Source organism: Mucor mucedo (genome assembly GCF_025094135.1).
Source record: "Mucor mucedo strain NRRL 3635 chromosome Unknown EV154scaffold_13, whole genome shotgun sequence".
NCBI classification, from domain to species: Eukaryota; Fungi; Mucoromycota; class Mucoromycetes; order Mucorales; family Mucoraceae; genus Mucor; species Mucor mucedo.
The window spans coordinates 430,265-458,239 of record NW_026252297.1 but is presented as its reverse complement, the minus strand read 5'-3'; the positions used below and the strand labels follow the sequence as shown (position 1 = coordinate 458,239).

The following is a 27,975-nucleotide window of genomic DNA, read 5'->3' as shown; positions in this document are numbered from 1 at the left end:
GACCATCAAAAAGATGTAATGTCTTGTTACAAGACGCTGATTCATGTTGGTCGTGAATTTTCTAAAATGCAAAGGAAAATCGTCAGAATTGATCGTGTCATGGTTAAAAAGGATACTATTATTACAGTTTATGACACGACTTTCACAATGTAAAGAAGGAGTCAGTGATGGCAAATGCAATTCCATAAGTTGGTTCTTCGGAATGGAAAAGGAGAAGATTAAATAAAGTGAGAACCATTTTTCCTATCTTTTGGCAAATAATCAATTCCGAGACGGCTTAATTCGTGCACCACAGTTTCTTTCTGCTTTTTGCTTTTTGCTTATAACGAATCCAAACTATTCAAACCAAATTTGAATGAAAACTAGCTATTTATGAAAAAAAAGCACGTAGAAAAAAAAAGAGTACGTAGAAAAAAAAGACGTTGGTCAAGACATTCTCGGGAAATGTCTAGACCTCCTTATCTTTTTTTGGTCCGGGTTGTTCACAAACAAAAAAACGTATTATTTTGTCATTACGTAATGGGAGTATTTTTTTTTCTGGCTGTTTTAAATTTTTAGGGCTCGTTTTTTGTTAAAAAAACAAATTTGCTATCTTTGTATAGTAAATTAGAATTGGAAGGAATGTTTGTAGAATCTATACGAGAGAGAAACCAGTGATTGAAGCTGGTCAATTCTTCGAGCTCAGTTTCGTTCAAAGTATGTTGCTGGTGTTTAAGTTTATGAATGTTGGAAAGCATAGTGTCAAATTCTGTTGAAGAATTGCTTGGGGCAATGGGGGAAGTTTGTTCAGTTGGAGTAAGAAGAGCTGAACTATCAGGCGAGTTCTGGGGAATGGTTGAGAAAGTGGGGTCGAAAGAAACTACTCGATTTAAGGTGCAATGAAGTATGAAAAAGTTGTTTTTATTGAGAGAAGATAATGTATATATTTCCATAAATAGTTAGGTAGAAGTCTACTTGTCATCCGTGTTAGTGATTACTTCGCCTAATTCAGATGTCGCCAACATTATGGATAATACTTCAGCTTTAAGAACGCCTTGGTCTGAAGAAGCAACCCTCATATTTGCAAGTCATATGAGCAGTTGTCAACTTTATAATGACATCGATTTTTGCAATAGCTTTGAAGCAAAACCCTGGATTATCTTTTGGTTCGACAAGAAAACGTTTTTAAAAGCTCAAATCCGGCATGAAAGAGTGAAAATTTAGTCAAACTGGATTACAATTAACAATGTTTACATAAATGTAATAAAACATCCATATACTTCATGTGTTAGTAAAATTTTAGTATACATTGATTTCATGAAAAATCCAGTGTTCCGGCTTAGGATTTTCATTTCACATTCCTTACTACGACACTTGGTCTAATTTCCGATTTACAATTTGTACTCGACATAGATAGTAACCCGATCATCAAATTATATACTAAAGCATACCATTAAGACGCATTATTATCTTCCTTGTCATCGCAGAATTACTTAAGAAAACATATAAATACTTAAATTCAATTCAATCAATAAAGTAATAAGTCTCATGAACTTTGCCTAGCCTCATATTATTCCCAATCACAGATCAAGTAAAATTCTTATCTATACGAAAGAAATTTTGTTTATATGGAGACGGAGTCTGTGATTTATTAGTGATATTAAAGGGAAATCGTCACAATTGTGTTTTTGGGTTTTCTATTTTAGAGTTGGTGTTTTTTTTATAAGTAAAGTATGTACAAGTTTGAAATTTAGAAAAAATAAAAGCAGCTTTAGCGGAAGCATGAGCAACGGAAGGTCTTACCAATTGAGGGAGTATAAGCTGTCCTCAGAGAAAATGGGAGGGGGAGAATGAGGAATGCCCGAATGAAGAAGTTCTTCATGTTGAGATTTTAAAATCTTTTTGGACTCGAGGGAGATAGTGGAAGCAGTATTAAAAGGAGTGTCGTTAAAGACAAAAGCCCACTGGCCCAACCAAATTGATTCGAGAGCAGCAGAAAGAGCGAGAAGGCTAGAGTCAGGAAGAAGTGGCATATTGGGCAGGAGGGCACGAAAAGTATGAAGACTAACACGCAGGATTTCGGTCGACAAAGTGATAGAGGATGGGGAGATATGGTGATCCCAGATATGTTGCCAAACGGGCGGTTTTAGAGGACACTCAAATAAAAAATGATCAAGAGTTTCTGATGGATGTGAGCATAATTGACAAACTGGTGTTGGAAAGTATGCTGGCATAAATCTATGCAGAATAGATCGATGAGGGATTTTCTTATGAATATATCGATATCAGACATTGCGGCATGAGTGTGACAAGGGGAGGTTCCAAAATTTTGATCAATTCGTGGATAGAGTAGGTGCAATTGGAGGAGGAAGAGAAGGATAGATAGGTGAGGGAGAACACCATTGAGTGTAAATCTTCGTGGTTGACGGGTCATGTGGAGAACCGGGAGGAGAAACAAACTGTAATGCAATTAGGAATGGCGTGATATCCACTACCGAATGATCGAGAACAGGAATATAGCCGGAGGCACGGGAAGAAGGGATGAAAGAGCGAACAAAGAAGGGAAGAAGTGCAAGCTCATCATTGGTCACTAAACGAAGGATTTGTCGAGACAAGGACGGGTAGATGGTGAATTCTGTGGAACGTTTAGGGCGTAAACAGTTTTCGTTGGTTGCGTCAAGCGTATAAGATACGGAACTAGGCAATAATGCCATAGATCGACGCAAAGCGGACAGCTGCGAGTCAATGATAATTATTATTCGAAAGAAGTATAAATACCCACCTATTTCCTGACTTTTAAAAAAACAGAGCTATGGAGATACTTAAAGTACTCTAGTACTATTACCTCAAATTAAAACAGTAATAAACATTTGATTAGTTAAACTAGTTCCTCAGCAATTTAACCTTTCACCAAGCTTTTTTTTTTTTTCAGTGTCAATGGGCGCATTATCCTTAGCTAGATAAATTTCTTTCATTTTTTCGAAAACTTGATTGCAGTAGACAAAAAGTGGTTTCTACTCACTATCGTACTCATGGTTATCCCCTTTTTGTTTCTTTAATTTTTCTGCAAGAGCAGTAATTTCTATTCCTCCACAATCGGCTCGTGCTCTGGTTCCAGGTAACTACAATAATGTATAATATTTGTTGACGCTTCTAAATAAAATGGGTTCATATTTTCTTCATGACCCATCATTTATTTTTCTGTCAAATATTCTATCTTTACCATCTTTGTAGAATATATAAGTACTCGTCTGTTGTATTTTATTGTTAAGTTATTAGATGAAGTATAAACCGCTTTTTGAGATTTTATCCTCCCCCTCCCCCTTTAATGTAAAATACCGCACATTGGCGTTGCGACTGTATGATTAAAATGAACTTTATTAATAACAAAAACGAACTTTGAGTGATGTAAAAACGAATTTGGGAAATTTACAAAAGCGAACTTTATCCAATAAAAAACGAACTTTGGGCTGTTAAAAAAAACGATTTTTAGTCAGAGACAAAAGCGAATTCGGTTCATTGGAAAACGAACTTTGGGGTGGAGCTTCTGTATCAAAAAATATAATATACGCAAAAAACAAAAAAACAAATAAGCTTTGTGGACAAATATTTTAGGCCAAAAAAGACAAAAAGAATTGCGCTCGTGTCTTTTGTTTATAATTCTCGCCAATCCTTTTGGCCTTTCAGCCAATCATTTTTGTGAAAACGCCAATATCCATATCCATGTTTACAAAATAAGAGTTTTAAGAATAACCAAATATAGTAAAAAGAAGGAGAAGAACGATTCTTTAGTTTAGGAGGGTATTTCACACACAAGTTATTTATTACAGTAAAGAGAAAAATCACATTATGAATCTCGTATTATCTTTTTTTTTATTGTGTTCATCCATTCATACATTCATATAAATTTAGGTTCTAAATGTGAGGTTCATGGGTGGAAAAATCAACAGCTGGCAATTCCGGCCATTCTTGTCCATCAGTAAGAGTTAAAAATTCAGACTGTCCAAGTTGTTGTTTTGACCACAATAAATCAGCAACCGAGGGTGCACTATCAACAAATGCATACAGCATCATTTCTGCAGAATCATGAGTTGAAGGAAATATATCCTGGTCATAATAGTGTTCTTCTTCTTCGCTAGTCAAGTTCAAAAAAACGAATCCAGTATTGTTAGCCGGCATTGAATAAAAGTGTGAGAAAAGAAAAAGACGAAGAAATTTAGTCCTGGGTCCCCTCACTTCTTTTAAATGTACTGGGTTTACAATGATAGGCGTCCTATTTTTTTTTTAAAAAAAGTGGAAACACTTTTTCGCTTATTTATAACTGATCTCATGTGATATAACAAACAGGGTGTGTAACAAAGAAATTCGAACACCTGGGATGAGTAAAATGTTGTGATTTCAGCCAAACTTTCTTGTTTGATGGGATTTATACGTGCCATACCATTCTTTATATTATTATTTCAAAATCGACACAACTCATAAAATGGTTACATTTAATATAGGAATAAAAAAAGTACAAAAGGTGATTTATCGTAAATTTTCTTTTATCTAGTTTTCTCTCAATTTTATTCTCAATTACCCTTTACCTAAAAAAAAAAGAATGACAAGATTAACGTTAACTTCAATTGTGTTGGCTACATTATATGCAATGGTTGTGGCAGAAAGTAAGTACTGGAATAAATTATTTAGCGCTCATCTGTGTAACCAATGCCTAACTTCCTAAAAAGCTGCTGCTTCAGGTTGTGAAAAGAATGTCAGTGTAACTTCTCAAGGAGATTTGGATGCTATCAGTTCATGTACGGTTTTCAAGGGTGTCATCACTATGGATATTGTTCCTGCTGCACATCTTAAACTGGACGGTGTTCAACAATTGATTGGTGACTTGGTCATGTCAGGTAATGTTGACCTTGTATCCTTCAGTGCTCCTAGCTTACAGAAAGTTGATGGTAACATTAAGATTATCAATCATACTATTTTAAACAAGCTTGAGTTGCCTCTTTTGACTGAAGTCAATGGTTTCCACCTCTCTGTTTTACCTGCTCTTGAGGTAATTAATTTCCCTGCTGGCCTTGTCAAAGTAAACTCTTTGCGTATTGAAGACACCCGTGCACCTCAAATCGATGGCTTGAAATCGGAATCTATTGAATCGTTCACTTTATTGAGTAATAAGCATATGAGATCCAATGATCTTTCGTCATTGAAGGGTATTACTGGTGATATGTTAATCCTTGGTAATAACCCTGAGATGCCTTTTATTGTAAGATAAGATTAAAATATTTTGATTATATTACTAACTTTTGAATCTAGGCTGAAAATTTGGCCAGTATTAAAACTGCCACTTTCCTCAATGTCGCTGATATTCAGATGCCCGCTTTAACTATTGTTCAATCCGATATTTCATTCCACGAAAATGAATTCTCAACTCTTGCTTTGGATAAGCTTGAAAGAATTGGCGGTACTGTGACCATTGTTAATAATAACAAATTGACCGAGACCTCCTTCAAGAGTTTAGCTGTTGTCAATGGCGCTCTTTCTATTGGTAACAATACTCAATTGCCCACCATTGATGGTTTCCCCGTTTTAAGTGAAATCCATGGCACTGCTGATTTAGCCGGAAGTTTCTCTGAATACAAGCTTCCAGCCCTCAAGGATGTTCGTGGTGGCATGCGTCTCCAAACTACTTCAAACAAGGTTGGTTGTTCTGATCTTGAGCGTAAGCTTAAGGGCGAAAACATTGCTAAAGGAAATACTTGGAGTTGTTCCGCAAGTATGCAGGAGTCTGAGTTGATCCCCACTGTCGGTCAAAACCCTAGTTTACCTAATTCGGGTACAACTAGTGGTGGTGGTGGTAGCAGTAACGGTGGTACTAGCAACGGTAAGAGTGGAAGTAACAGCGGTGGCAGCGTTAGCAATGGAAAAAGTGGAAGTAGTGGAAGTGGAAATATGGAAACAAGCGGATCTTCCAAGGTCTTTGTCCAAGGCTCTACTTTGTTGGCCTTCGCTGTTGGTATGGCTTACAATCTGTGCCTCTAAGATGTGTTGCACTCAATGATTAGGGGCTTGTTTAGTCACTGTCCTTTTTTTACTAAACTTATAGAATAATTTATACATAATAATGCTTTTGCCTTACTCTATTTCTCTTTATATGTGTATGTGTGTGTATTTATGTGTGTGTGTGTGTGTGTGTGTGTGTGTGTGTGTGTGTGACTTGAATAATTACACCCCGCCTTGTTTTATAATGTTTCTCAAAGCTATATGCTTTATAACCGGTTCCTTCTACGAACATGGAAGAAACCCCGTAGGCAATATTTCCTGAAGGGATTTGGGCATTGAGTGGTAAAATTATCTGGTAGCTACATTTTTGAGGGGATATAAAAGACCATTCACACAGATATAGTGTGAAGTAAATTGGTTTTAAGTGCCAAAGATATTCATTGGCGTTATCTTTGAGGACTTACGAAGATCAATACAGTTTCTTAACAAAATCTCATCGCAATTGAGTCTCTTAATACCTTATACTCTGTTTTTATATACGTATAAATGTAGAATAAAGTTGATTGGTTAGATCATGTGTTCAAACATGACCAACGTAAAAAAAGATGTAATTGCTTAGCCAAGTTGTGAAATATTGACATTGAAAGAGAGCCGTCTTCCACAGAACATCCTCCACTACATCTTAATATGAAAAATTAAAATGATCATAGAAATATGTTGGTATTTTTTTTTTTATCTTTGAAGTCGGTTATGCTTCCCAGAAAGCTGCATGTTTAGCAGAAAGAAAGCTTAACAGTGATACAGGCTAAATTTGTAATTATTTTCCTTATATGGTGACGTGTGTGATATAAACAAAAATTATTAGGGGTTTGGAATGATATCTAAAAATAAGGTTCAAATATTTAAAAAAAGGAGCAATTGTTAATTCACTGCGGTAATGTAATGACTCAGAGTTTGTGCAGCCTTTTACTTTTTATGATTGTGACTATTACTTACTCAACAAACAATTCATTGCCATGACTCCTATTTAATTCTTTGTTCTTGAGTTTTCTTTTCTCCCTTTTTTTCTACTTCTTTAGAAAATGATTAATGCGCCAGACCCCGTATCTAGTAGCTATACTGAAAGTATATCAAGCGAACTTCATAGGCGGATGGAGGAGGACGAGCTTCATCACAAACAACAGTCTGCTCATTCCAATTTAAGTAATCTTAACTATGATCACAGGATACCGATAGGCACAGACAAATCGTCGTTAGAAATCAGTGATCATGTTATGACCAGAACGCCAACAAATTCTAACGGTGGTCCTTCAACATATTATGACTCAATTGGAGAGGAGAATAGTATGTATAGCCAAGATGGTAGCGATTACGAAAATGGGGAAGATGACAAGGTCAAGATCACGCCTTTACCTCGAGTACAAATGATCGTGATATCGATTTTGCTATTCAGCGAGCCTTTGACATCTACCATCTTATTCCCCTTTATCTATTCCATGGTAAGCCAGTTTTTTATTTCTCTTTCTTTTTTGCTTTAAAGTTTATATTGACTAAAATGACCATTTTTGTTAGTTGAAAGATTTCCATCTGTCTGATGATGAAAAAGAAATAGGGAGTTATGCGGGATGGATTAGTGAGTGACAGGGTTATTACAGTAAAGGAAATCTGAGTTACTTATACTTCTCCTCATTAGCCTCAGTGTTTTTTATCGCTCAATTCAGTACAGCAATAGTATGGGGGAAAATATCGGATCGATATGGAAGAAGGCCCGTCTTGCTAACAGGATTGATTGGTAATTCAATTTCGACTTGCTTGTTTGGACTTAGTAAGAACTTATGGTGGGCTATTGGTGCACGTGCGTTATGTGGAATTATGAATGGAAACAGTGGCGTGGCTCGTAGTACAGTCAGTGAAATTACCGACAACACTAATAAAGCAAAGGCTTTTAGTGTTTTTAGTGTAATGTGGAATACGGGTATGATAGGTAGGTTATCGTTCTAAATTTACTCTGCAGGGGTTTTTTTTTTTTTTTACTAATGATAGTCATTCTTATGCTCAATTTTAAAACAATTAGTTGGTAAGTACGGATGCACTAAATGGGAATTTTTGGTTGTATTAATTTTTTTATTTGCATAAAGGTCCTACATTGGGCGGTTATCTCTCAAAACCAGCAGAAAATTTCCCAGAGTTATTTGGTAACTGTCAATTCTTGAAAGATTATCCTTACTTTTTACCATGCTTTGTATCTGCATGTGGTTCAATGATCGGCTTTACAATTGGGTATTTTTATTTGGAGGAGTCCAATCCAAATGTAATTGCAAGTAAAAAATGGGATAAAGATAGACTGGACAATGAAAGAACAGCACTCTTAAAAAATGATGCTGAGGTATCCAACAAAAAGATACTTCCTAGAAGTGGATCTATTCGTAATATCACCATGACTTCATTTGTTATTATTATAGCCAATTCGTAAGTAGATCATCATTTTACAGTTTACAAATGACTAAGCCTTTTTTTATAAATAGGGTCTTTGGATTTCATGCAATGGTGTTCGATGAAATTTTGCCGCTTTATTTTACAGCTCCTACTTATGCAGGCGGACTTGGTATTTCTTTAACAGAATTTGCACAGACCTTGGCAATTCTAGGAGTTGCCCAACTTATATTTCAATTTGGAGTTTATCCTAAATTGACACAACGATTCAATATTTTGGTTCAGGTCCGCGTAGCTTTATTTATGTTCGTGATTGTCTATACCCTATTTCCTGAATTAAGTACACTGAGAGAATGGTCTGGAGCACGTTTTACCAGTGCTGTTGGGATCGGTTGGATTATCCGAATTGGGTATTTGTCTTTGTTGCTAATCCGGTTTTTTGGAAACTGTATGGCCTTCACAGGGCTTAATATAATGGTAAATCGCATAACACTATTTATTATACTTGTACTAAAATTGAATTATAGGTGAGTACATCAGCTACTTCTGAAATTCTGGGCACAGTAAATGGGTAAAGTGTAAAATGGTAATATATAGACTCAGTAAATTAATTTATAAAATTCATGTAGTATATCACAATCTAGTATGGCACTTGTTCGTGCTTTGGCACCTACTTTAGGAGGTACTTTGTGGTCATACTCTCTCAAGGATGGAAATCGATATCCTTTTGATCATCATCTGGTATATTATTTGATTGCTGTTATATCGTTAATTAGTTTTATACAAAGCTTCTCCATACCGGACAGCGTATCATTAGGAGGAAGAAAGAAGTCAAGATGATTGAAAAAAAATAAAATAAAAAAAAGTCGTCAAAATATTATGTAATTTTTTATGCGTATCATATTTTCCTCAAATATAAAATTTCTTTCCCACTTTTTAATTTTTTTTTTTCTTCAGTTGCTCAACATTATTTTTTATTTTCTTAATAAAAATCAAATAACGCGTTAAATAAATTAGCATCATGTCAGCAGGAGAAACACAACCGAGTGCTATCGCAAGGTTTACGTCTCCCAGTAGTACCATGAATAACAACAATAAGAAATATCCCGGAACTCCAAAGAGCCCATTGGCGAATGCAAACACAATAGGTAGATACGTTTAGTTTGTGTGAAATCAACATTAATATTAAACAGTACAAAAAAAATAGGAAACCGTAACTCACAGACACGTCAAAGGTTACTCTCAAGCAAAATATCAGCACCTCGTCCAATGAACTTACCAAGCTTACGAAGAGAACATGCGGTTGGTACAGAAGTACCTGCTTCCTCTCCTGCAACCTCACATGGCTGGGGTTCATCTACTGCTAGTTCACCCTCCACTCCATTTATACAACCCACCGAGATTAGTAAACCTACTGAACAACCTGTGGTTACTTCTCCTGTCATAAAACCAGTTGAATCAACAATAGATTCCCCATCGGAGGTAGATCCTGCATCATCACCCACTCTTACTAGCTCACAGTCCTCTACGGCTCGTGCTTGGGCGGTTCCTACGGTAGCTGAACCTACAGTGAAACCACCTTCAACAGATTTCCCTACTGCTGCTGAAGCTGCTGGAAAAAGTAAGTAAACAAATAAATAAAGACCTGCAACAAAATTTTCTTACCCATACTTCATTTCTTTACTTTTAGAAAATCCGTCATTATATGTATGTTATATCATTTTTTAATTTAATTGATTCAATACTGATTAATCCATGTGTTTAGGACGATAAAGAGTACTTAAAATACGCTTCATCAGATCCAAATCATACATCTTGGGACGAGGTAAAATGAAGCTTATACATGCATATAAGAACAACGCACTAAACTCAATGAATAGATGGTTAGTGAAGACTTGGATGATTTTCAAGTGGATGTTGTTGAATTCGATGACGGAACTAAAGTTCAAGTAGATGGATCTGAAGAATCAATAAACCCTGTATCACCATCAGATCGATTTACAGAGGATTACGACCGTAGCTATCCGCCAAGACAGAGCAACGAATCTGCAGATCATGGATATACCAAAGCTTCATACCGTCGCTCAGAAGATCATGGTTATAACTCTAGATATAATAGCAGTGTACATGGTTATGATAACAGACGCCATAGTACAAATGTATCAAATGATGAAAGGCGCCCTTCCACTACAACACCAACAAATGATCGATGGAGTCGAAGAGAAAGTGTTGATAATAATGTCAACAACAATACATCCTGGTCAAATAACGCTAACAGACGTTCTAGTCATGATAGAAAAAGTGGACCTCCTCCCGCTCATGGTAACGTTGCGTCCACTTCAACTCTTTATCATCCTACTTTGTTGCAAAGACCCCGACGACTTTCAGAACAAAGCATTAAATCAGATCATTCCCGAGAAGAGCAGTTGAATCCATTGCAAATTATATCAGAACCTGTTACCCATGAACAACCACAGGAAGCAGACGAAGAGATATGCGCGGTTCAGAGAGAAGTCATGTTAAGTGCGGCTGAACGGGCAAAAAAGCGTAGAGACGAAGAGGAAGCAGAGCGCGAAGCAGCTCGTGCTCGTGCTAAGCATAAGGCAGAATTGATGGCCGAACAAGCCCGTTTAAAAGCTGAAGCAGATTCTAAGAAAGATAAATCAACTACGAAAGAAGTGCTGGTTAAGAAAGAAATGCCTGTGAAGATAGAAGCACCTGTAATCAAAATTGAGAAGAAGCCTGTTTTCACTGAGATTGAAAAAAGGCCAAAATCTAAATCGCCACCTCTACCATCAACAACAGCGGCAGCAGCAACAGTAGCAACTGAAAAGAAAAAAGAGTCTAAGCCAACATTACCATCAAAAACCCATAAACCAACCGAGCCTGTATCATTACCCGACACTAGTAAGCCTTGGAATTTAGTTGCCGCGAATAAGGACGCCATGACAGACAAGCAGTCTACCCTCAAAAAGGAGGCTGTTAAGCAGTCAACCGAACCGAAGAAGGACATTGTTGTGCGAACAGTTGATGAAAACGGAATTCCTCTGACAAAAGACGAGCAAAATTGGGAGGTCTTTGTAGCTGCTGTTAAAACAAATGTCACACCACCTCTTGCTAAGACGGAGGCTTCCTGCAGTGCTTGGAATTCATACGCTACTCGATTACAAGAATCCGAAATTGAGAAACAGGCATTATTTAACGCAAGACACAAAGCGAAGAATCCCGAAAATATTGTCGAAATTGTTGACTACACACAAAATGAAGACTGGGGTACCATCCCCTCTCATATCACTCAAGGTAAAGGCTATGATCGTGGATGGACGCGTAACGATGAAGAGCATGGTGGCTATAATAGAGGTAATCGTGGTGGTCGTGGGCGCGGAGGTTTAGAACATGGAAGTCGAAGTAGTCGTGGAAGGGGAAGAAACTCTATCTCCAACAATTCCGTTCAAAAACAACAATTTGATGTGACTAACAGTGGTGATCATTGGCGCCAACATAGCGGTGTCACTGCAGATGGAGATGAGCCTAAACAGCCTGTTGTTAAGGAAATCTTGAAGCACGAACCTGCCGTTGTCAAGGCACCCAATGCAACAAAGCAACGCCAAGAAGAATCTAAAGAAACCAAAAATATGGCTATTACTTCTAATACTTGCTTGTCAAGCCCTTGGTGGGAAAGATCATCCAGCCCCATATTTCCCCATGCCGTCAAGAAGTTAATTGGTAAAAAGCCGAATAATATGCGTTTCTTATTGGAAACAGAAGATTCTGATACAGATATTACAGTAAGTTGTACTATTTTGATCCAAGAAGTTTCTTATTTAAACATTTTTTTTTAGATGATGGATCGAATCATAAGCGACAGCCAACAGGAAGTAACTCGTGAGCAACACGTTGAAGATGCCGACAAAACCATAAACGAGCAAGTTGAGTTATCGGACATACACGAACCAGCGACAGGCGCAGCAACAGATGCGAGCCATATCTCTGAGACTGTGGATGAAACGAGTGAGACAAGCAGTACAACATCGACACCACCGAGAGTACAATTTCCAAACAACGGTCCTATAAAGTCAGATTCAACATCGCCTCGAAGAATGAATGTGAACCCTAATTACCCAGTCTTGGTTTACCAATACCCAGTTTCTCAACAGCAGCCACAACATTCTGAAGACGTGAGATCTAAAGGTAATAAGGAAACTTTTTTATGTTATAATTCTGTACTGATAAAATGATTTAGGCATTCAACAACGACCTGTAGGTGTATATCTTATGCCACAACAGCAATATGCCACTGGAAATCAATATATGATTCCCTATCCCCAGGTGGGAACAGGAGTCCAACCTGTCTACTTTCCTGCATTACCTTGGCAGCAGCAAAACTATAACAACAACTCAGCATCAACACCTCGACCTCATTATGAACAACGTCGGCCGTACAAGTCCTCTGACGACATGATGAATAATAATAGTGAGTGGGAAGCCATATCTAATAGTAATGGGTACCAGTCACACCGTTACAACAATACTAACACATCATATCAACGGGGGAACTCACATCGTAAACGTGGCGCATGGGCTAACTCAACTAATCCAAGAGGAAGGGGTAATTACGCATATCAACCAAGAAGATATCCCGATGCAAATACACTTGTAAACACACAAACCGCAACTCCTGAAAAATTGTAAAAAAAAAAAAAAATGAAATAATAAGAACAAAACATATGCTGCATAATGAGAAATAAAATAAAAAAAAAAAAACCTTTTTTTTTATTAAATATTTATTTAGCATGTATGAACATTATTTTAATTCTTTTCCTTTTTCGCTTGGATTGAGTGATGTAACAGAGGAGAAAGCAAAAGAATGAGATGGTGAGAAGGGATACGGAGAGAAAGGGGATGAAAATGTTTGTTAAAATTAGTTTGATGGTGCACCATAAACACGGACAGAACGATCTAAACTAGAACACATTAAACCGTGAGCAAGAGGAGACCAATGGACACCTGTGATTTCAGACTTGTTATTATCGTTATAAGTAGCAACAACAGAGCCATCTTTGGCCTTAAGAACGCGGAGGTCAGTACCACCAATAGCAAGGTATTGGCCATAGTTATCAAAAGAAAGAGTGTTGACCTTGTAATCTTCATCCAGTGTGAAAGTCTTTGTATTGGCCAACTTACGGAGATCCCAGATTTTGACCAAATTGTCTTCAGAAGCAGAAGCAAGGATATAACTATATTGAACGTGTTACTATCAATTCGAAATAGCACTATAAAAAAACTACTTACCCATTTTCAGAGAATGCAAGAGCACCAACCTTACCAGCATGACCTTCGAATCTGGCAGCAATTTGTTGTGATCTGACATCCCACATTTGGAGGACACCATTACCTGTACCAGCACCAAGAATCATACCATCAGGATGGAATTCAATGGAATGGAAACCAGCTTCAACTTCAGTATCAAAAGCTTCGACAATGGGCTTAGCAGTATCAAAGTCATATAAAGACCATTTGCTATCCAAACCAGCACTGACGAAATAATCCTTACTAGGGTGAACAGAAATGTCTGTAACATCAGCCTTATGAGCAGTGATATTATGACCAAGCTTATAACCCTTCTTTTCATCTGCAACCCAAACACGAACATGCTTATCGGCACTTGCACTAAGAAGAATATCATCTTGTTCTTGTTGACCTCTAAACTTCACTGCAGTAACCTTCTTGGTGTGGCCGGTAAGGTTAGCAATGACCTTATCCTCATCCTTGTTATAAACAAGAACGTGTTTATCATTGCCACCTGTCAAAATAATGCTGCCAGATTCGTTAACATCTAAAGCTGTGATACCAGCAGGGCGTGCTGAATGAAGAGAAGGAATGTTTTTGATTTCTGTGTATTCTTTGACGGATTCAACAGAAGCGAACTCGACTGGTGGCTTCTTCTTATTACGACGATTTTGACGAAGTCTAATACAGGAAATGTAAATATATTTGTGTGTGAATAAACATCGCAATTTGTTTAGCCTTACTCTTCACCGGTATTAGCAATTTTTGAATCGACTTCCTCAGGTAAAGCACTGGCATCAACTTCCATAGATTCTTCGGTAGCAGTAGCTTGGGTAGGGGCAGAAGAAGCGGTACCCAAATGTGCTTGAACATTAGCAAGAGCTCTAAAGAAAAACAATTATTCCGTTAATACATCATCGAAATCATCACTGAATAAATTTACTCTCTGGCAGAATCGCGCTCCTTCTTCATACGAGCAATAACTCTTGTGGCGGCATCGTTTTGATACAAAGCATGAGAAAGTTCTTGACGAACTTGTTGGTATTGTTGCTTAAGAGTAAAAGATTCGAGCATGACACTGTCCCATTCATTTTGAAGAGAAGACAAAAGAGAAGGAACAGATGACAACTTGGGTGGACGAGGCTTTACAGTCTCTGGAGCTATTATTTGTTAAGAAATAAGAATCGCGTCAAAAAAAATAAGATTATGTGATCTCAATTGAATTGTCTGGTGCTTATTCTTACTTGTCTTGATGTCAATTAAATCCTCGACTGTCATTTCCTCGTTGTTGATGGGATCTTTACCATTATCAGCAATGTACTTTTCGATCAATCTCTTTTCGAAAACATTTCCAGACTTAACAGAAACGACAGGTTGTTCAGGTGCCTCTCCAGAAACTACATTTCTTTTAGTATTCTTGCTCTTTTAAATGACACTATCGTTATCTTACTAGCACAAAACATTTTATTGTATGTTAAATATAGAGTAAAAAGGCCTCCATTTTTTCAATATACGCGCCCACACATGTACCATAAAAAAATCTTTCAGAGGACCTCATTGATGACGTATTTGGAAAACGTGACTTTGTATCATTACCCAATCAGTGCTCAGAAAAAGAACTTCCTATGCAGCACTGATCGAGAACACGTTTAATGTTGAAGATGGCAACATATACACACGCAAACTTTCTGTGATGAGATACAATAAACGCTATTTGTAAAGTCTAAATCATGTGGTTACAATTGTCTTGAATTGTGATTATATTAATTGAAGCTCAAGGCGATTTGCAGATACCAACTTAAGTTAAGTTTAAGTATAAAACGTAGCATGCGACTACAAAGCGCAGCATGAAGGTACTGAATTTTTGCAATTTATGATATAAAAACATTTATTTATTGTTAACAAGAATGCGGTACGGCTAAAGTCGTCAGCGGTGAGCACATTCTGGCTGCATTATTGACATGAAACAAAAATGGGATATCTACACAAATAAAAAATAAATAAAAAAGGATATTCCCAGGTACTTTAACTTGTATTGCACATACGGACACCGCTTATACTGTACACTTTTGGTACGTCTGACAATGTTAGTAGAGCATATCAGGACAACAATGAAGACAGTATTACAGCAGCGTAGCCGCAGTGCATTGTTGACATGATTATGTCTAAATCAGGTATAGGGAATTGATCAGCACCCTAAAAGCATATTTAGTCTCCTGCAAGATCGGAAGGAGCGAAATATGCAGCTTGGTCCAACAATTACATCCTTGTTGTAATTACTCCTAGTTTTTATTTCCGAGGGACTCTAAAGACATTGGTGGAATATGTTTTACCGACACACAGATCCGATTTGAATGATGGTCAACCTCGATCCGGTTCTGGCAGATTGATTACTTTTTTGGCGTAGCCAACGCTTGTAAACAAAAATCTGCGCAATAGAATTATGAGTCAAAACGTGATAAAACAATCAATTTCGGATAGACATTGGAGTCTCCTTTTTTCTTTCCTGTTAGGTCCAGCTTAGCTAAAATAAACATTATTTTTTGTGCCGCAGCAGATTTATTACGGAAATAATAATAAATTCTAAATTTACTTTTGCTTGAAAGACTCCTGCAATAATCAAGGCTTCTGATCTAAAATAGGATTCTAACCACATCAAAGTGTCGGTTTAAGTTAACTCCGAAAGGATGCAGAGCAATTGAAAAAAAAAATTTCGGCGCCGTGGCCGTTCGTTCCGCATATTTTAAAAAGTTACGCAGCATGAGGGTCAACTGTTTTATCTAGAGTCACAGCATATATAAAAAACCAACCATTTGTGTATTTTCTCAACTTATCCACTTTTATTTTTTTTCAAAACTCATTATGATTGACTCTGTCTTGAAAAATTACTCCACAGCTTTTGAAAAGCTATTTCCTATGCTTAAGAAAACATCCAAACTATCATACATTGGATTTGCTGTGTTACTTTTAGCTGTCCATCAAGCTCACTCATTTTTGGTCGTACCAAAACATCTCCGTCATTTCCCCAAGGTTTCCTTTTTCTCCATGATTAAATCTTACTACTATAAAGAGTCTGTTGCTGACCGTCAAAAAAGATTAATTGCACCTCTTATAAAGGATAACAATGGTTTTTACATCGTAAGCTCAATTTATTTTTATTTTTATGAAACTTACGCAGATGCGATACTGATGAAATTATTCCAATGAATCCAGAACCGTATTCCTTTTACATGGACCATTTACGTCACCGACCCCGTAGCAGCAAGAACACTATTATTGAAAACAGGTAAATTAATCAGAGCACATACCAGCACAAATACTAACTTTTCTTGATGTTTCAGAAAACTTTCCAAAGTCACATGCATTTTTTGACAAACTCGAGACAAACAGCCTCCCAATCCAATTTCTGGGAAAGGATAATGTAGCTGTATCAAATGGAGATACATGGAAAAGTCAGCGCAAGGTCTGTTAATTAAAGTGAGTGTTGGATATGGATAAACGGTAGATTGACATATCCACTTCTTTTTCCCTCGTAGATTATGAATCCAGCGTTTCACCGTTCTATGCCAGTCAAGACTTTTGGAGGTGTAATGCCAGATCTATTTGCGGCGATAGATGAAGAAAGTGACAATGTGTCAATTGCATTAAAAATGAGACATTTTACTTTGGATGCTTTAGGATTAGCAGCATTTGGTATGATTGTGTTAAACAAATGATTTGACACTGTATACTGATAGAACCTGATAAATCTATGTAGGATTTAACTTTCAAGCACTAAAAGGCGATCCTGAAGGATGGACAAAGACTTATAACACATTTATTTTGAGCTTGTTTGATCCTTGGCTTAGTATTTTTGTCAAAGCCGACTTTTTAATAAGAATGATCTCACCAGGAAGAAGACGCATTATGGAAGCTAGCACTAAATTTAATAGTATGTTGGATGATCTTACTAATAAGAAAAGACAAGAAATACTCGAAGGAAAAAGAAACGGAATTCCGGAAAAAGAAAAAGATTTGCTCACTTTGATGATCGAGGCAGATATCCGTGAAGGAGGAGAGGCTTCAACTGAGCAGCTGAGAGTAAGACATATGACCTTTGTAGATTCCTTTTTCGTATTTAACTAACCTAATTTTTGTTTTTCTTAAATAGCATAATATCGCACTCTTTTTCTTGGCGGGTAAATAATATTTTGATCATAAACCTGATTGATCCTTGCTAATACTCGATGTATAGGTCATGACACTACTGCGCACACGCTCTCATTTTGTTTGTACAATCTTGCTGCTAACAAGGTAAACCTCTCTTTTATTAAAAAAAATTGTATTGGGCTAACACCATATTATAAACATTTTAGCATGTACAAAGAAAAGCACGTGAGGAAGTCTTAAGAATCCTAGGTGACGAGCCAGTCGATATTATTCCCACAGAAGAAGAGTTAAAACAGATGGACTATATCAATTTGGTTATTAAAGAGGTATGTCGATGACTACAGGTCAATAATTCATTCATTTAATTCTTTATGGTTTAGAATCTTCGTCATAGTGGTCCAGTAGATAGATTATTCTCTAGAAAGACTGGTGAGGATATGGAGTTAGCCGGAACAGTTATTCCTAAAGGAGCTGAAATTAGTATTGATGTTGCATCCATTCATTTATCACCCAAAAATTGGCAAAACCCAGACCACTTTATCCCAGAAAGATTTGAAGAAGGCGGAGAACATGAGGGACATACAGGGCTGACTTGGGTTCCTTTTAGCAATGGGTCTCGTCAATGTCTGGGTATGAATTTCAGTTTAACAGAACAACGGGTTGTATTGGCAATGATATGTAAGTACTGCTTACTTAATTACAAAGTGTATCTTATTCATAATCATACTTTTTTAGTGAGAAAATATGAAATTGAACTCCCAAAAGACTCGATCCATAAAGAAAAGATTGTATTTGATATGGCATTCAACTTTGCCCCCGAGTCATTGTGCTTGAAATTCACAAAGCGTTATTAAATCTGGTATAACATAGTTGGGGAATACTACAAAAAAAGATAATAAAAGAGTTGGGTATTCATTTTAATATGTGATAAAAATAAAGAATAAAATAAAAAAGTTGAAATTGATGCAATATATTTTTTGTACTCCGGGTATTTTTGAAGTGTGCGTCCTAACTTCCCCTTTTAATGTACCCGTCTTCAAATTTTTAGTTAAACAAACCGTTTAATTTTTTGGACATCGATGTTAATTAAAATGGATGACATATGATATCTGATTCAAGGTACAAGCACCAATTAACAAAATATGATGCTTCATCCAGCTTTAACAGTCCGCTACAAACACTCATCACTTAAAGTTTATGCATGATGACAATGTGCTTTCTCTAGACAAGCAGGCGACATCAATCTGTTTGGCTATAGGGTAAAGAAAACCTCATTTTTGCCGTGCAAAAAGTCTTCATTTGGGGGTGATGTCTTGGTAATTGTACTTAGAGTCACACGACGCCACTTACACTCCAGGTTGGTCGCTTCGTGAAGGTATCTCGTTACCATGTGCCATTTGAGATGATTTCCAAAGATGACTGGTTTCGTAAATTTTTTTTGAGATGACTGGACGCTGATGATTAGTTTTGGGTAACATCACTTTCACCACTCGGTACACAACAGAGTAAACAAAACGTTTAAAGGGGGGGGGGGATATTTAACGAACTGCGGAAAGTGAATTCAACTTCACTTTTAACGTAAGGAGCATACTTCAGTTGCCCTAGCTTAAAAGCGGGAGTCACCTTGGTGTATCAAAGCAACATCCTACTTGTCGCTCGCGCATTCCTGAGTCTGGAGGAGACGGAACCCTTGTCGGGTTAGTCGGTGAAGACGAATGCGTTTTAAAGACTTTTTACTCATTTCGATGGCAAGGATAAAGAGGAATTTACTAGCGTGGCTTCCAATTGTTTCGGCGTAGACAAGAGTCTAGTCGTGGGGACAAGGTTGATATGGCTGAGGCCAATTGTATAGAGTATGGCTCCATCCGGGCGAAAGAACAGTTGCACGAATACTAGTCTTCCAATACTGCTTCTACTTGGGTTATGACATACTTTGATTTCCATCAAGCGTTGGGCTTTCAGTAACCATGAGTTTGCGTAGGAAGAGGTCGGTTGATGTGGGTGGTTTAAATTTTTCTCTTGGTAACGTCTGGCTTACTAATTTGAGTCAGAAACGGAACATGGAGATATGTAAAACCTAGAGTCCAACTTGCAATAATATAAATTAATGAGGTCAATTCCTTTTCGTTGTGTTTAAAAATAACTATTCAGGTGTTGGGTTACATATGCTTGGTCAGGTATTTTTCTTGAATAATTTGATGCGAGAATACCAGGATTTCTCGCTGAAAGTAAATCAGTATGAATATTGGAGCTACATGTGTATGATATAAGGAAGGGGAAGACACGTAGCATTGCTTAGATGCAAATGTATCAGGTCCTGTGGAGCAGTATCTATTGCTTGTATCACAACGGACATTGGATGGCGTTTTTGACCGAAAGTATGTTGATTGATATTCTATCGATAGAAGATGTAATATGTACTCAGTGCAGCTGTGGCGGTTACAGAAACAAAGCATAAATCAAATAGAAGAACGCCGGAACATTTAGACAGTGTCGAGTCTTGAGAGATTATTGGGGGGTTTCAGATGGTCTGGTTTATTCATTAGACTGACTACATATGGATAGTTTATGTTTGCTTTGAATACATGCTAGAACAACCAGTGGAATAATCAGGGCTAACAGAAGCTAGTTGTAAAAGGGTATAGTTATTAAGATGACAAGATATAATCAGGTTTACTGTGAGAGTGTGAGTTGTTAGACGTCTGTCGTAATGCCTTGATACATTAGACGAGGTTGCTATTTAACACGACCTTACTTCACCCATATAAAATAAAGATAAAAAATATTAGGTAGATTAAGAGGGGATAATAGTTCATATAACATGTTTTTGGAAGCAGTTTAACAAAATACTGTCTGATATATAAAAGACACATGCAATGGTGGCACGGTTCTAGTAAAGTAAACTGATACATGGCACAATTCAAGTCCGGACCGGAGATAGATTTAAAGTGAAAACACGCTTTTTTTAATAGTCCGATCAGGGTGTGGCCGCAGAATAGGGAACTTTGGACATGTAAAGAGGAGGAAAGTAGGAAAAACAGAGAAACCTCCTCTCTCTCTATATTTCTGCATAATGCCTAAGGGTAAAGTATACGTGAATGGGAATTTGAATGGGGGATGGGAATTGTGTTTTATTTCTATAGATGGATTATGACAAGTCAATGGATGGATGGATGAAGAGGAGAAACGAACTATTTTTTTTTCTTTCCTCTTTTTTTGTAAACTATTGATATTTTACCACCTTTTTTCTTGTAAACAAGTCAAGAGTGTTAAATTCAGATAGAGCAAAAGATGTAATGAAAGTAAAAGGGTTGTTTGCCTGATTTATCTGGTCATTGACTTGCAATCATTCGACATGTCGTCCATTGAAATAGTTGGGGATGGGGGAAGAAAAGGGGATTTATATGCAATACTAACATTGACTGAATAGTTAGCGTTTCCGGAACTAAGTACCGTATGACTCTCGGTTTGCCCGTTGGTGCCGTCATGAATTGTGCCGATAACTCTGGCGCCAAGAACTTGTACGTCATTGCTGTCCGTAACATCAAGGGTCGTTTGAACAGACTTCCCGCTGCTGGTTGTGGTGACATGATTGTCGCTACCGTCAAGAAGGGTAAGCCCGAGTTGAGAAAGAAGGTTATGGCCGCTGTCGTCATTCGTCAACGTAAGGCTTGGCGTCGTAGAGATGGTGTCTTCCTCTACTTCGAGGATAACGCCGGTGTCATTGTCAACCCCAAGGGTGAAATGAAGGGTAAGCTAAAGCTCATTGCTGACATAAAAAAATTAAGTTACTAACACCACCACTTCAAATAGGTTCTGCCATTACTGGTCCCGTTGCCAAGGAATGTGCTGATCTCTGGCCCCGTATTGCCTCTGCTTCTGGTACCGTCGTCTAAATACAACAATTTTTGTATCAAACTCCATCTGAAATAAAATCATTTTGCGTGTTTTATCGCATAAACCACTACAGAAACAAACATTGTCTTTATTTCGCTTTTTGCATTAATTTTTTTTTTTTTTATGTAACTTAATCTCCCTCCCCCCAGGAACAGCGATATGAAGGTTTTAGATATCAGTAGATATCACCGCAGATACTTGGTTTGACTAGAACAATATGGACTTTTTTTTTTACTGATTAGGAAGCTATTTTTTATTTCTTATACTTGGGCTAGGACAAAAATAGCGTTTGTTTGTAAACTGGCACAATTACCAAAAAAAAAAAAAAAACGTGCAGGCGCGAATTATCCGATTTAACGCGTGGGGGTTGCTTTTTAAGCGCACTTTCTTTTTTCTTTCCTTTGACGATATTTTTAAACATGCAAGCATTAAATAGACCTAACGATTTGGAAGAGACGGCAAGGTAAAAATAAATAAATAAAGATTTGCCTCTCCTTTACCTGTCCTTGACTTACTTTTTAAGATGTTAGACAATGCGATGAGCTGAGACACTTGCGTTCTGATCTAACTGAAAATCAACGATCCTATCAAGAGAAAATCCGCACCATTCCTAGTAATCGACCTCCCTATTCGAAAGCGTACCATATAGAGTTGGAGAATTATAAAGTAATGCCTCACATGATTTGTCAATGAAGAAGTCAAAATGTTCATTCCTTTTCTTTTAAACCCTTTTAGAAATATTTCCATGATAATCTCGAGAAAAACTTTATGAACCATTATGCCAAATCGAACTTTTTGCAATGCATGTTTCAAGAACCACCTGCCCACATTAACCAACAAATACTATCCGACACTGGTAATATAAAACAAAATTGTTATTTTGATTGACAACCACTAAAGTGCTTTTCTACTTGACAGAGGCTGCAAATCAAACCCTCAGAAAAAACCTGCAGAATTATACTTCAAACATCAATAAACTTAAGAACACCATTGCTGAAACTGCAAACTTGATTAAAAAGGGCAAGTGAGATATAACAACAATGACTCTCTCTCTCTCTCTCTTTTTTTATTGACAAACATACAGATAGTGCAAAGAGTGCCGAGATAGAACATGCATTGAGTGAAGTGTTCGACATGGTAAGAGATTTCTATGGATACAACGATTGGGAAATGGGAAGAGAACTCAAGGGTTATATTGATAGGAAGTGGAAATAAATCGTATGAAGAAATCATCACATTCAGACATGTCACTTGAAGAAGCCATGGATATTCTAGCAAAGCAATCAGAGGATCTAGCTTTAATAAACAAACAGGCCAATGATACCCGTGATCAGGTGGATGATCTTGAATGGAAAGTACAAAAGAAACGAAGAGAAAGAGATGCACTGAAGGAGAGGTTGGCCAAAGTAGCAAGCTTAAAGGAAACCACGATACAGTCAAGTAGTGAGAGGGATCCACAAACAGAACGAGATTATAAGGAGTAAGGGAGGTTCTTTTGGGTTATATATAATGTGTCTTACACATTTTATTTTCCTTAGTTATAAGAAGGCCGTGGAATTGTGTAAGAGTATTCATTGCGTGGAGTCATTTGATAACAAGAGCTACTCACATGCGCGCATTATCTTTGCACAACCCTATGATGCTATATTGGATATACAAATTAATTTACAAAAGGACGTCATTACGAATGCAAATGTGAGTCATGAATTCTGAATTTCGAAAATGTTGTACTCAACCCAAATTATGTAGCTTACAAACACAAGGGTTAAAATCAATGATATAGTTGTGGTGGCAAAACAAACGGGTTCAAAGAACGGCATAAGAATGTTGATTGAGCAAACAGCGCGAAGATTAAAGAAAGAAAGTGGTAGATCATTATATTAAAAAAAAAAAAGTAATAGATATGTGTGTATATAGGATTATTTAACAGCATCCACCTTGTGCTTCATCAGAAAGTGCACTTTGGGTATGACCTAATCTTATACCAGATGTCTACAAGAAGAAAATTAATTATACATCTACATTAAAAAATGACTAGTAAATTACTTCGTTGGGAGAGAATACACCTGATTTAATCTTTTCATAAACATCTTCTGCTGTCTTGAAGAATACCTCTTCTACGTTTTCAGCAGATTTTGCAGATGTTTCGATAAAGAGTGGGATATCGTTCTCTTTAGCAAATTGTTGTCCTTCTTCAAAAGTCACTTGTCTTGCTTTACTTTCCAAGTCACATTTATTTCCAACGAGTACAATGGTTGTATGAGGATTAGCGTGTTTTCGAACGTCTTTTTAAAGAAGAATAGTAAGTGTCTATGTTTGTATTGTGGAAGAGGGACATGAGAGAAGAGTGTGTTTTACCAGCTAACCATGTTGAAACATGCTCAAAGGTCTCTCTCCTGGAAATATCATAGACTGTGTAAAGAAACAAAGAATTAGAATATGTATAAGTTTGCTCTTGACCCCATTAGTCTACCCAGTAAAGCTCCAGCAGCTCCTCTATAATAACTTTGAGTGATACTTCGAAAACTCTCTTGCCCAGCCTTTTTGTTGTTGTTGTAAATAAATAAACAAGAATAAGAAATAAATAAACACTTACTGTATCCCAGATTTGCAGTTTAATTTGCTTTCCATCGGGCATGGCAATGAAACGAGAACCGAATTCAACACTAGGTTTTAAAACCTTTCTTTTTAATCTCTTATTTTTATGTTTATGCATTGGAAATGTTGAAATTACCCAATGGTCAACTCACGTCCTGCATAGAACCGTTTGTCGGTAAACTGGAGTAATAAACAAGACTTTTGAAGGGAGAGAAGGCTGTTTCAGCTTTCTTTCTTTTTCTTTTGTTTTTTAAACCGAGTTTGATCCTTTTTATTACCTTTCCTACGCCTATATTTAAAAAGTTAATAAGAGCATATGTACATGAAAACGATAAACTCACCAGAATCTCCGACGATAATATACTATCAAAAGAGTTAATACATGTCAAACAGTCTACCCTTTAACCTACCTTTATAATATAATTATATGTAGACATAAATAAAATTAAAAAAGAAAAAAGAGAGAAAAGAAAGAGAGAATAAAAAAAAAAAAAGGAAAAAGTTTTAAAAAGGAAATGATTGTCTTCTTTTTTTTTTTATATATATATATATAGGCGCACGTGAACCCGTCGTAACTATCCGCGTAAAAAAAAAAAATAAAAAAAGAGAGAGGAGGTTGAGCTTATAGTGTTATATAAGAAAAGGGTGCGGGGTCTCCTTGGAAAAAAAAAGATCGTCGTTAGTAGTAACAGATTGCCTTTTCTCTCTTTCTTTCTCTTTGTAGCTGCAGACTGATTACGTAGTGAAGAGATATGGTTTCACGCATTGAATGGATAGTGTTACCGGCAATTGTCAATCTTGCGTAACCAGTATTAAACTCCAAGGGCATCTAGTCCGTATAAAGGAATGTCAATAAACAGAAGTGCATTAGGAAAAGGCATAGGTCATTGTGTTTTGATTGGTTACATCATATCACTTTCTAACTCACTCTAATTGTGTCATTCAAAATGGGGAGGCCATCATAATTCTCAAACAAGGAAAAAAAAAAAAGTCATTCAAATATCCCAGTTGGCTTGACAATCACAGCAGCTGATCTCCTTGCTCAGAGAAGAAAAGAAAAAAAATGTTGTGCTACATGATTGTATTTAACAATAAATACTAGTTAAAAAAAAAAGGGGTGGGGGTGGAGGAGCTTTATCTTCTTTTCCTTCTCTCTCTCTTTTTTTTTTTTTTTTTTTTTTTTTTTTTGTATATAAATATATGCTTCGACAATTGAATAATTTATCTCGGTTTACTACCTCTTCAATTAAATATGCAGCAAATAATACAGCAGCCTTAGTTGGCCTCAGTGCCTCATCAAGAGACGATCCTACATTACCTTCACCTCAACTCATTGCATATTGGATCACTGAAACCCAAAAGGGTTTGGTAAGATTTATATAAAAATAAAAAAACTTCTTGTAACTGACATTAGGGAAATATAGGATGCCTTTTTCAATGATGAATTTGAAGTGGCTCAAATAATCTTTATGCAACATCATGAGGAATCACCCTTTCATGCGGTTGGATTCGCTCTGGTTGCGTACGTGGAAGCCATGCTCGGTTTCGAGACCGAAAAGATCTTGACTGCACTTGAACGTATAGGGTCTGCAGAAATTTTAGCACGACAATTCGCAAAGAAGGCTAAACGAAAGAATTGGCACAACCGAAAAGAAGACGACTATCTCGACGAAAAGCAGCCCAACAAAAAAACAAGATCACCCGAGATCCAATATGAATTATTAGCGACCAATTGTATGATCATGTCTTCAACAATCCAGTTCCTAAGGAATAGTTGGCTAGAATACATGAAGGCTGCTTATAAACTAAGAAAAGCCTATAAATTATACGAGCAAATGTTTGAATCCTTAACAGGTCAAAAGGCTTCAGATTATGCTTCTATTCTAAGATCTTCAGGGCAGACTCCTTTGGATCAAGCCAACAACGATTTATCTTTATCTGTTTTAATCGCTCATTCACCACATGTAAAAGGCTCTTGGAATGACAAAAGGATAAGCCTATTCAATATACCACCAAACCCTAACAACGGCAGAGAAAAACTAAAGCCAAGACCAATGTCCACCCTTGATATAACATGCACCGTTGAAAATATGCCTTCTTCCTGTGATTCATTTCACGTAATAGATAATGCCATTGAAAGTGGCATATTTTTCGGTATAGGTCTCTTTAGTCTCATATTCTCTCTACTACCACCACGAGGTAAATATAATATAGGTCTCCATTTTGCCCCAAAAATGCACATATAACTAACAAATCATGTAGTGAACAAGATATTAAATACCCTGGGATTCCATTCTTCCCGACCATTTGCACTTCATTTATTACAACAATCATTTAAAAACCAAGGCCTATATTCCTCACTTTCGGCATTGACATTATTAGCTTATTATACCAATTTATCATTATTTATTCACCCACAACTACTACCTAGTTCGCTCAGTCTAGAAAATGCTCGACACATTCTGGATCAAATGAAGAGCTTATTTCCTCACGGGAAAATATGGAAATTACTGGAAGGAAAATTATGTAAAATGGAAGGCAAGACACGGCGGGGTGTGGAGATATTGCGAGATGCCAGGCGTAGAGACAACACACAAAGACAACAGAAAAAGAAGGACGGTAAACCAGTTGTATGTGAATTGGTTCAACTACAAGCATTAGCAGTCTATGAAATGGGATGGTAAGCTTTTTTTTTTTTTTGCCTCCCCCCCCCCTTTTTCTCTGTAACCTAATGTCCCTAATATGTTAATCGTGTGTTTTATTTAGGGGTCAGATTTTCTTAGGCGATTATTTTCAAGCGGCGGAAACATTTTTTAGACTTGAAAGTATGAATAATTGGTCAAGAGCATTCTATCATTACATCGCCACTTGTTGTATGTTTGCGGATGAGGAATATGATAAATCGGCCATGGAATTCATGCAAATCCCTACTATACTTAAAAGAAAAAGACATTTAGGAGGTCGACTACTTCCCAACGAAATATTTGCCGAGCGGAAAATCAAGCACTGGAAATCGAAACGGCAACAGTTCTGCAGTATGGAAGGCGGGTTGGATGGTCCTACACTAAAAAGAGTGGTAGTCGTACACCCCCTATGGGAACTCATTTACCTTTGGAACGGATTCTCTCAACTTACTCAGAACACACTCTTCTTTATGAAGCAATCCATCGAAACAACTTTGGCGACACTTTCAAAAGAAGAGATTGGGTCGGATATGTCACAATTGTACCTTTTATTAGGCGTCAGTGTGAGAGAATTAGGTGATTATGATTTGGCCGACATGTATTTACGTCAATCGATTCGGTCAGAGGACTCCAATAGTGAGGACCGTTGGGTTATACCCCATGGACTTTATGAGATGGCCGCCCTCTGTTGCTTTCAACTAATACAGACGCAAGACCTGACAAATCGAAAAAAGCTATACAAGGAAGCGCAAGACTGGATACAAAAATCCGAAAAGCATTTAGCGCATCGGCACAATAGTACGCCCAATCAACAACAAGAATCCGTTACCTCTGACAATACAGGTGATTCTGACTGGGATAGTCGATTGCATGTGCGGTGTCAGCTCTTGATTGAAAAACTAGAAGATTTTCAGTAATAAAAAATAAAACCTGTGTGAAAAAAAAGTTTGTC

General features: G+C 37.1%; 11 protein-coding genes across 11 annotated transcripts; 7 read left to right on the top strand and 4 right to left on the bottom strand.

The window, feature by feature from the left end:
• Positions 1–950: 950 nt before the first annotated feature.
• Positions 951–2,012, bottom strand: EV154DRAFT_559852 (uncharacterized protein; the record flags this gene model as incomplete). Its single annotated transcript, XM_051605574.1, has 2 exons — positions 951–1,053; positions 1,783–2,012. 2 exons carry the CDS (start codon positions 2,010–2,012, stop codon positions 951–953), a joined length of 333 nt encoding a protein of 110 aa, XP_051461522.1.
• A 1,882-nt stretch (positions 2,013–3,894) lies between these two features.
• EV154DRAFT_414157 (uncharacterized protein) lies at positions 3,895–4,158 on the bottom strand (the record flags this gene model as incomplete). The annotated part of the gene is made up of 1 exon (XM_051595598.1): positions 3,895–4,158. One exon carries the CDS (start codon positions 4,156–4,158, stop codon positions 3,895–3,897), a length of 264 nt encoding a protein of 87 aa, XP_051461521.1.
• A 118-nt stretch (positions 4,159–4,276) lies between these two features.
• Positions 4,277–6,012, top strand: EV154DRAFT_599610 (uncharacterized protein; the record flags this gene model as incomplete). The annotated part of the gene is made up of 3 exons (XM_051607123.1): positions 4,277–4,643; positions 4,707–5,236; positions 5,287–6,012. The coding sequence occupies exons 1-3, from the start codon at positions 4,580–4,582 to the stop codon at positions 6,010–6,012; spliced, it is 1,320 nt and encodes a 439-aa protein (XP_051461520.1). The 5' UTR covers positions 4,277–4,579.
• A 1,006-nt stretch (positions 6,013–7,018) lies between these two features.
• Positions 7,019–9,298, top strand: EV154DRAFT_496967 (major facilitator superfamily domain-containing protein). Its single transcript, XM_051600215.1, has 6 exons — positions 7,019–7,472; positions 7,546–7,606; positions 7,667–7,957; positions 8,112–8,442; positions 8,499–8,883; positions 8,934–9,298. The coding sequence occupies exons 1-6, from the start codon at positions 7,056–7,058 to the stop codon at positions 8,979–8,981; spliced, it is 1,533 nt and encodes a 510-aa protein (XP_051461519.1). The 5' UTR covers positions 7,019–7,055; the 3' UTR covers positions 8,982–9,298.
• A 75-nt stretch (positions 9,299–9,373) lies between these two features.
• EV154DRAFT_496965 (uncharacterized protein) lies at positions 9,374–13,170 on the top strand. Its single transcript, XM_051600214.1, has 7 exons — positions 9,374–9,554; positions 9,614–10,027; positions 10,097–10,113; positions 10,172–10,231; positions 10,287–12,194; positions 12,249–12,597; positions 12,650–13,170. The coding sequence occupies exons 1-7, from the start codon at positions 9,428–9,430 to the stop codon at positions 13,096–13,098; spliced, it is 3,324 nt and encodes a 1,107-aa protein (XP_051461518.1). The 5' UTR covers positions 9,374–9,427; the 3' UTR covers positions 13,099–13,170.
• Positions 13,135–15,188, bottom strand: EV154DRAFT_458598 (WD40-repeat-containing domain protein). The gene is made up of 6 exons (XM_051597451.1): positions 15,146–15,188; positions 14,940–15,092; positions 14,639–14,855; positions 14,439–14,579; positions 13,699–14,376; positions 13,135–13,643 (listed from the first exon to the last, which is right to left on the bottom strand). Exons 1-6 carry the CDS (start codon positions 15,156–15,158, stop codon positions 13,328–13,330), a joined length of 1,518 nt encoding a protein of 505 aa, XP_051461517.1. The 5' UTR covers positions 15,159–15,188; the 3' UTR covers positions 13,135–13,327.
• Positions 15,189–16,488: 1,300 nt separating this feature from the next.
• On the top strand, positions 16,489–18,815 carry EV154DRAFT_496961 (cytochrome P450). Its single transcript, XM_051600213.1, has 10 exons — positions 16,489–16,833; positions 16,909–16,981; positions 17,037–17,158; positions 17,232–17,388; positions 17,453–17,775; positions 17,846–17,873; positions 17,930–17,988; positions 18,051–18,170; positions 18,225–18,522; positions 18,580–18,815. The coding sequence occupies exons 1-10, from the start codon at positions 16,558–16,560 to the stop codon at positions 18,696–18,698; spliced, it is 1,575 nt and encodes a 524-aa protein (XP_051461516.1). The 5' UTR covers positions 16,489–16,557; the 3' UTR covers positions 18,699–18,815.
• Positions 18,816–20,817: 2,002 nt separating this feature from the next.
• On the top strand, positions 20,818–21,745 carry EV154DRAFT_599606 (60S ribosomal protein L23). The gene is made up of 3 exons (XM_051607122.1): positions 20,818–20,927; positions 21,275–21,595; positions 21,658–21,745. The coding sequence occupies exons 1-3, from the start codon at positions 20,918–20,920 to the stop codon at positions 21,738–21,740; spliced, it is 414 nt and encodes a 137-aa protein (XP_051461515.1). The 5' UTR covers positions 20,818–20,917; the 3' UTR covers positions 21,741–21,745.
• A 415-nt stretch (positions 21,746–22,160) lies between these two features.
• On the top strand, positions 22,161–23,454 carry EV154DRAFT_559843 (uncharacterized protein; the record flags this gene model as incomplete). The annotated part of the gene is made up of 7 exons (XM_051605573.1): positions 22,161–22,204; positions 22,272–22,407; positions 22,477–22,597; positions 22,660–22,765; positions 22,830–22,878; positions 22,944–23,221; positions 23,280–23,454. The coding sequence occupies 7 exons, from the start codon at positions 22,161–22,163 to the stop codon at positions 23,452–23,454; spliced, it is 909 nt and encodes a 302-aa protein (XP_051461514.1).
• Positions 23,455–23,664: 210 nt separating this feature from the next.
• Positions 23,665–24,776, bottom strand: EV154DRAFT_559842 (ras family-domain-containing protein; the record flags this gene model as incomplete). Its single annotated transcript, XM_051605572.1, has 9 exons — positions 23,665–23,733; positions 23,788–24,026; positions 24,100–24,153; positions 24,215–24,281; positions 24,338–24,407; positions 24,476–24,537; positions 24,618–24,628; positions 24,681–24,702; positions 24,750–24,776. 9 exons carry the CDS (start codon positions 24,774–24,776, stop codon positions 23,665–23,667), a joined length of 621 nt encoding a protein of 206 aa, XP_051461513.1.
• Positions 24,777–25,527: 751 nt separating this feature from the next.
• On the top strand, positions 25,528–27,958 carry EV154DRAFT_548657 (uncharacterized protein). The gene is made up of 4 exons (XM_051604818.1): positions 25,528–25,707; positions 25,764–26,538; positions 26,602–27,019; positions 27,106–27,958. The coding sequence occupies exons 1-4, from the start codon at positions 25,540–25,542 to the stop codon at positions 27,938–27,940; spliced, it is 2,196 nt and encodes a 731-aa protein (XP_051461512.1). The 5' UTR covers positions 25,528–25,539; the 3' UTR covers positions 27,941–27,958.
• The last annotated feature ends 17 nt before the right edge of the window (positions 27,959–27,975 follow it).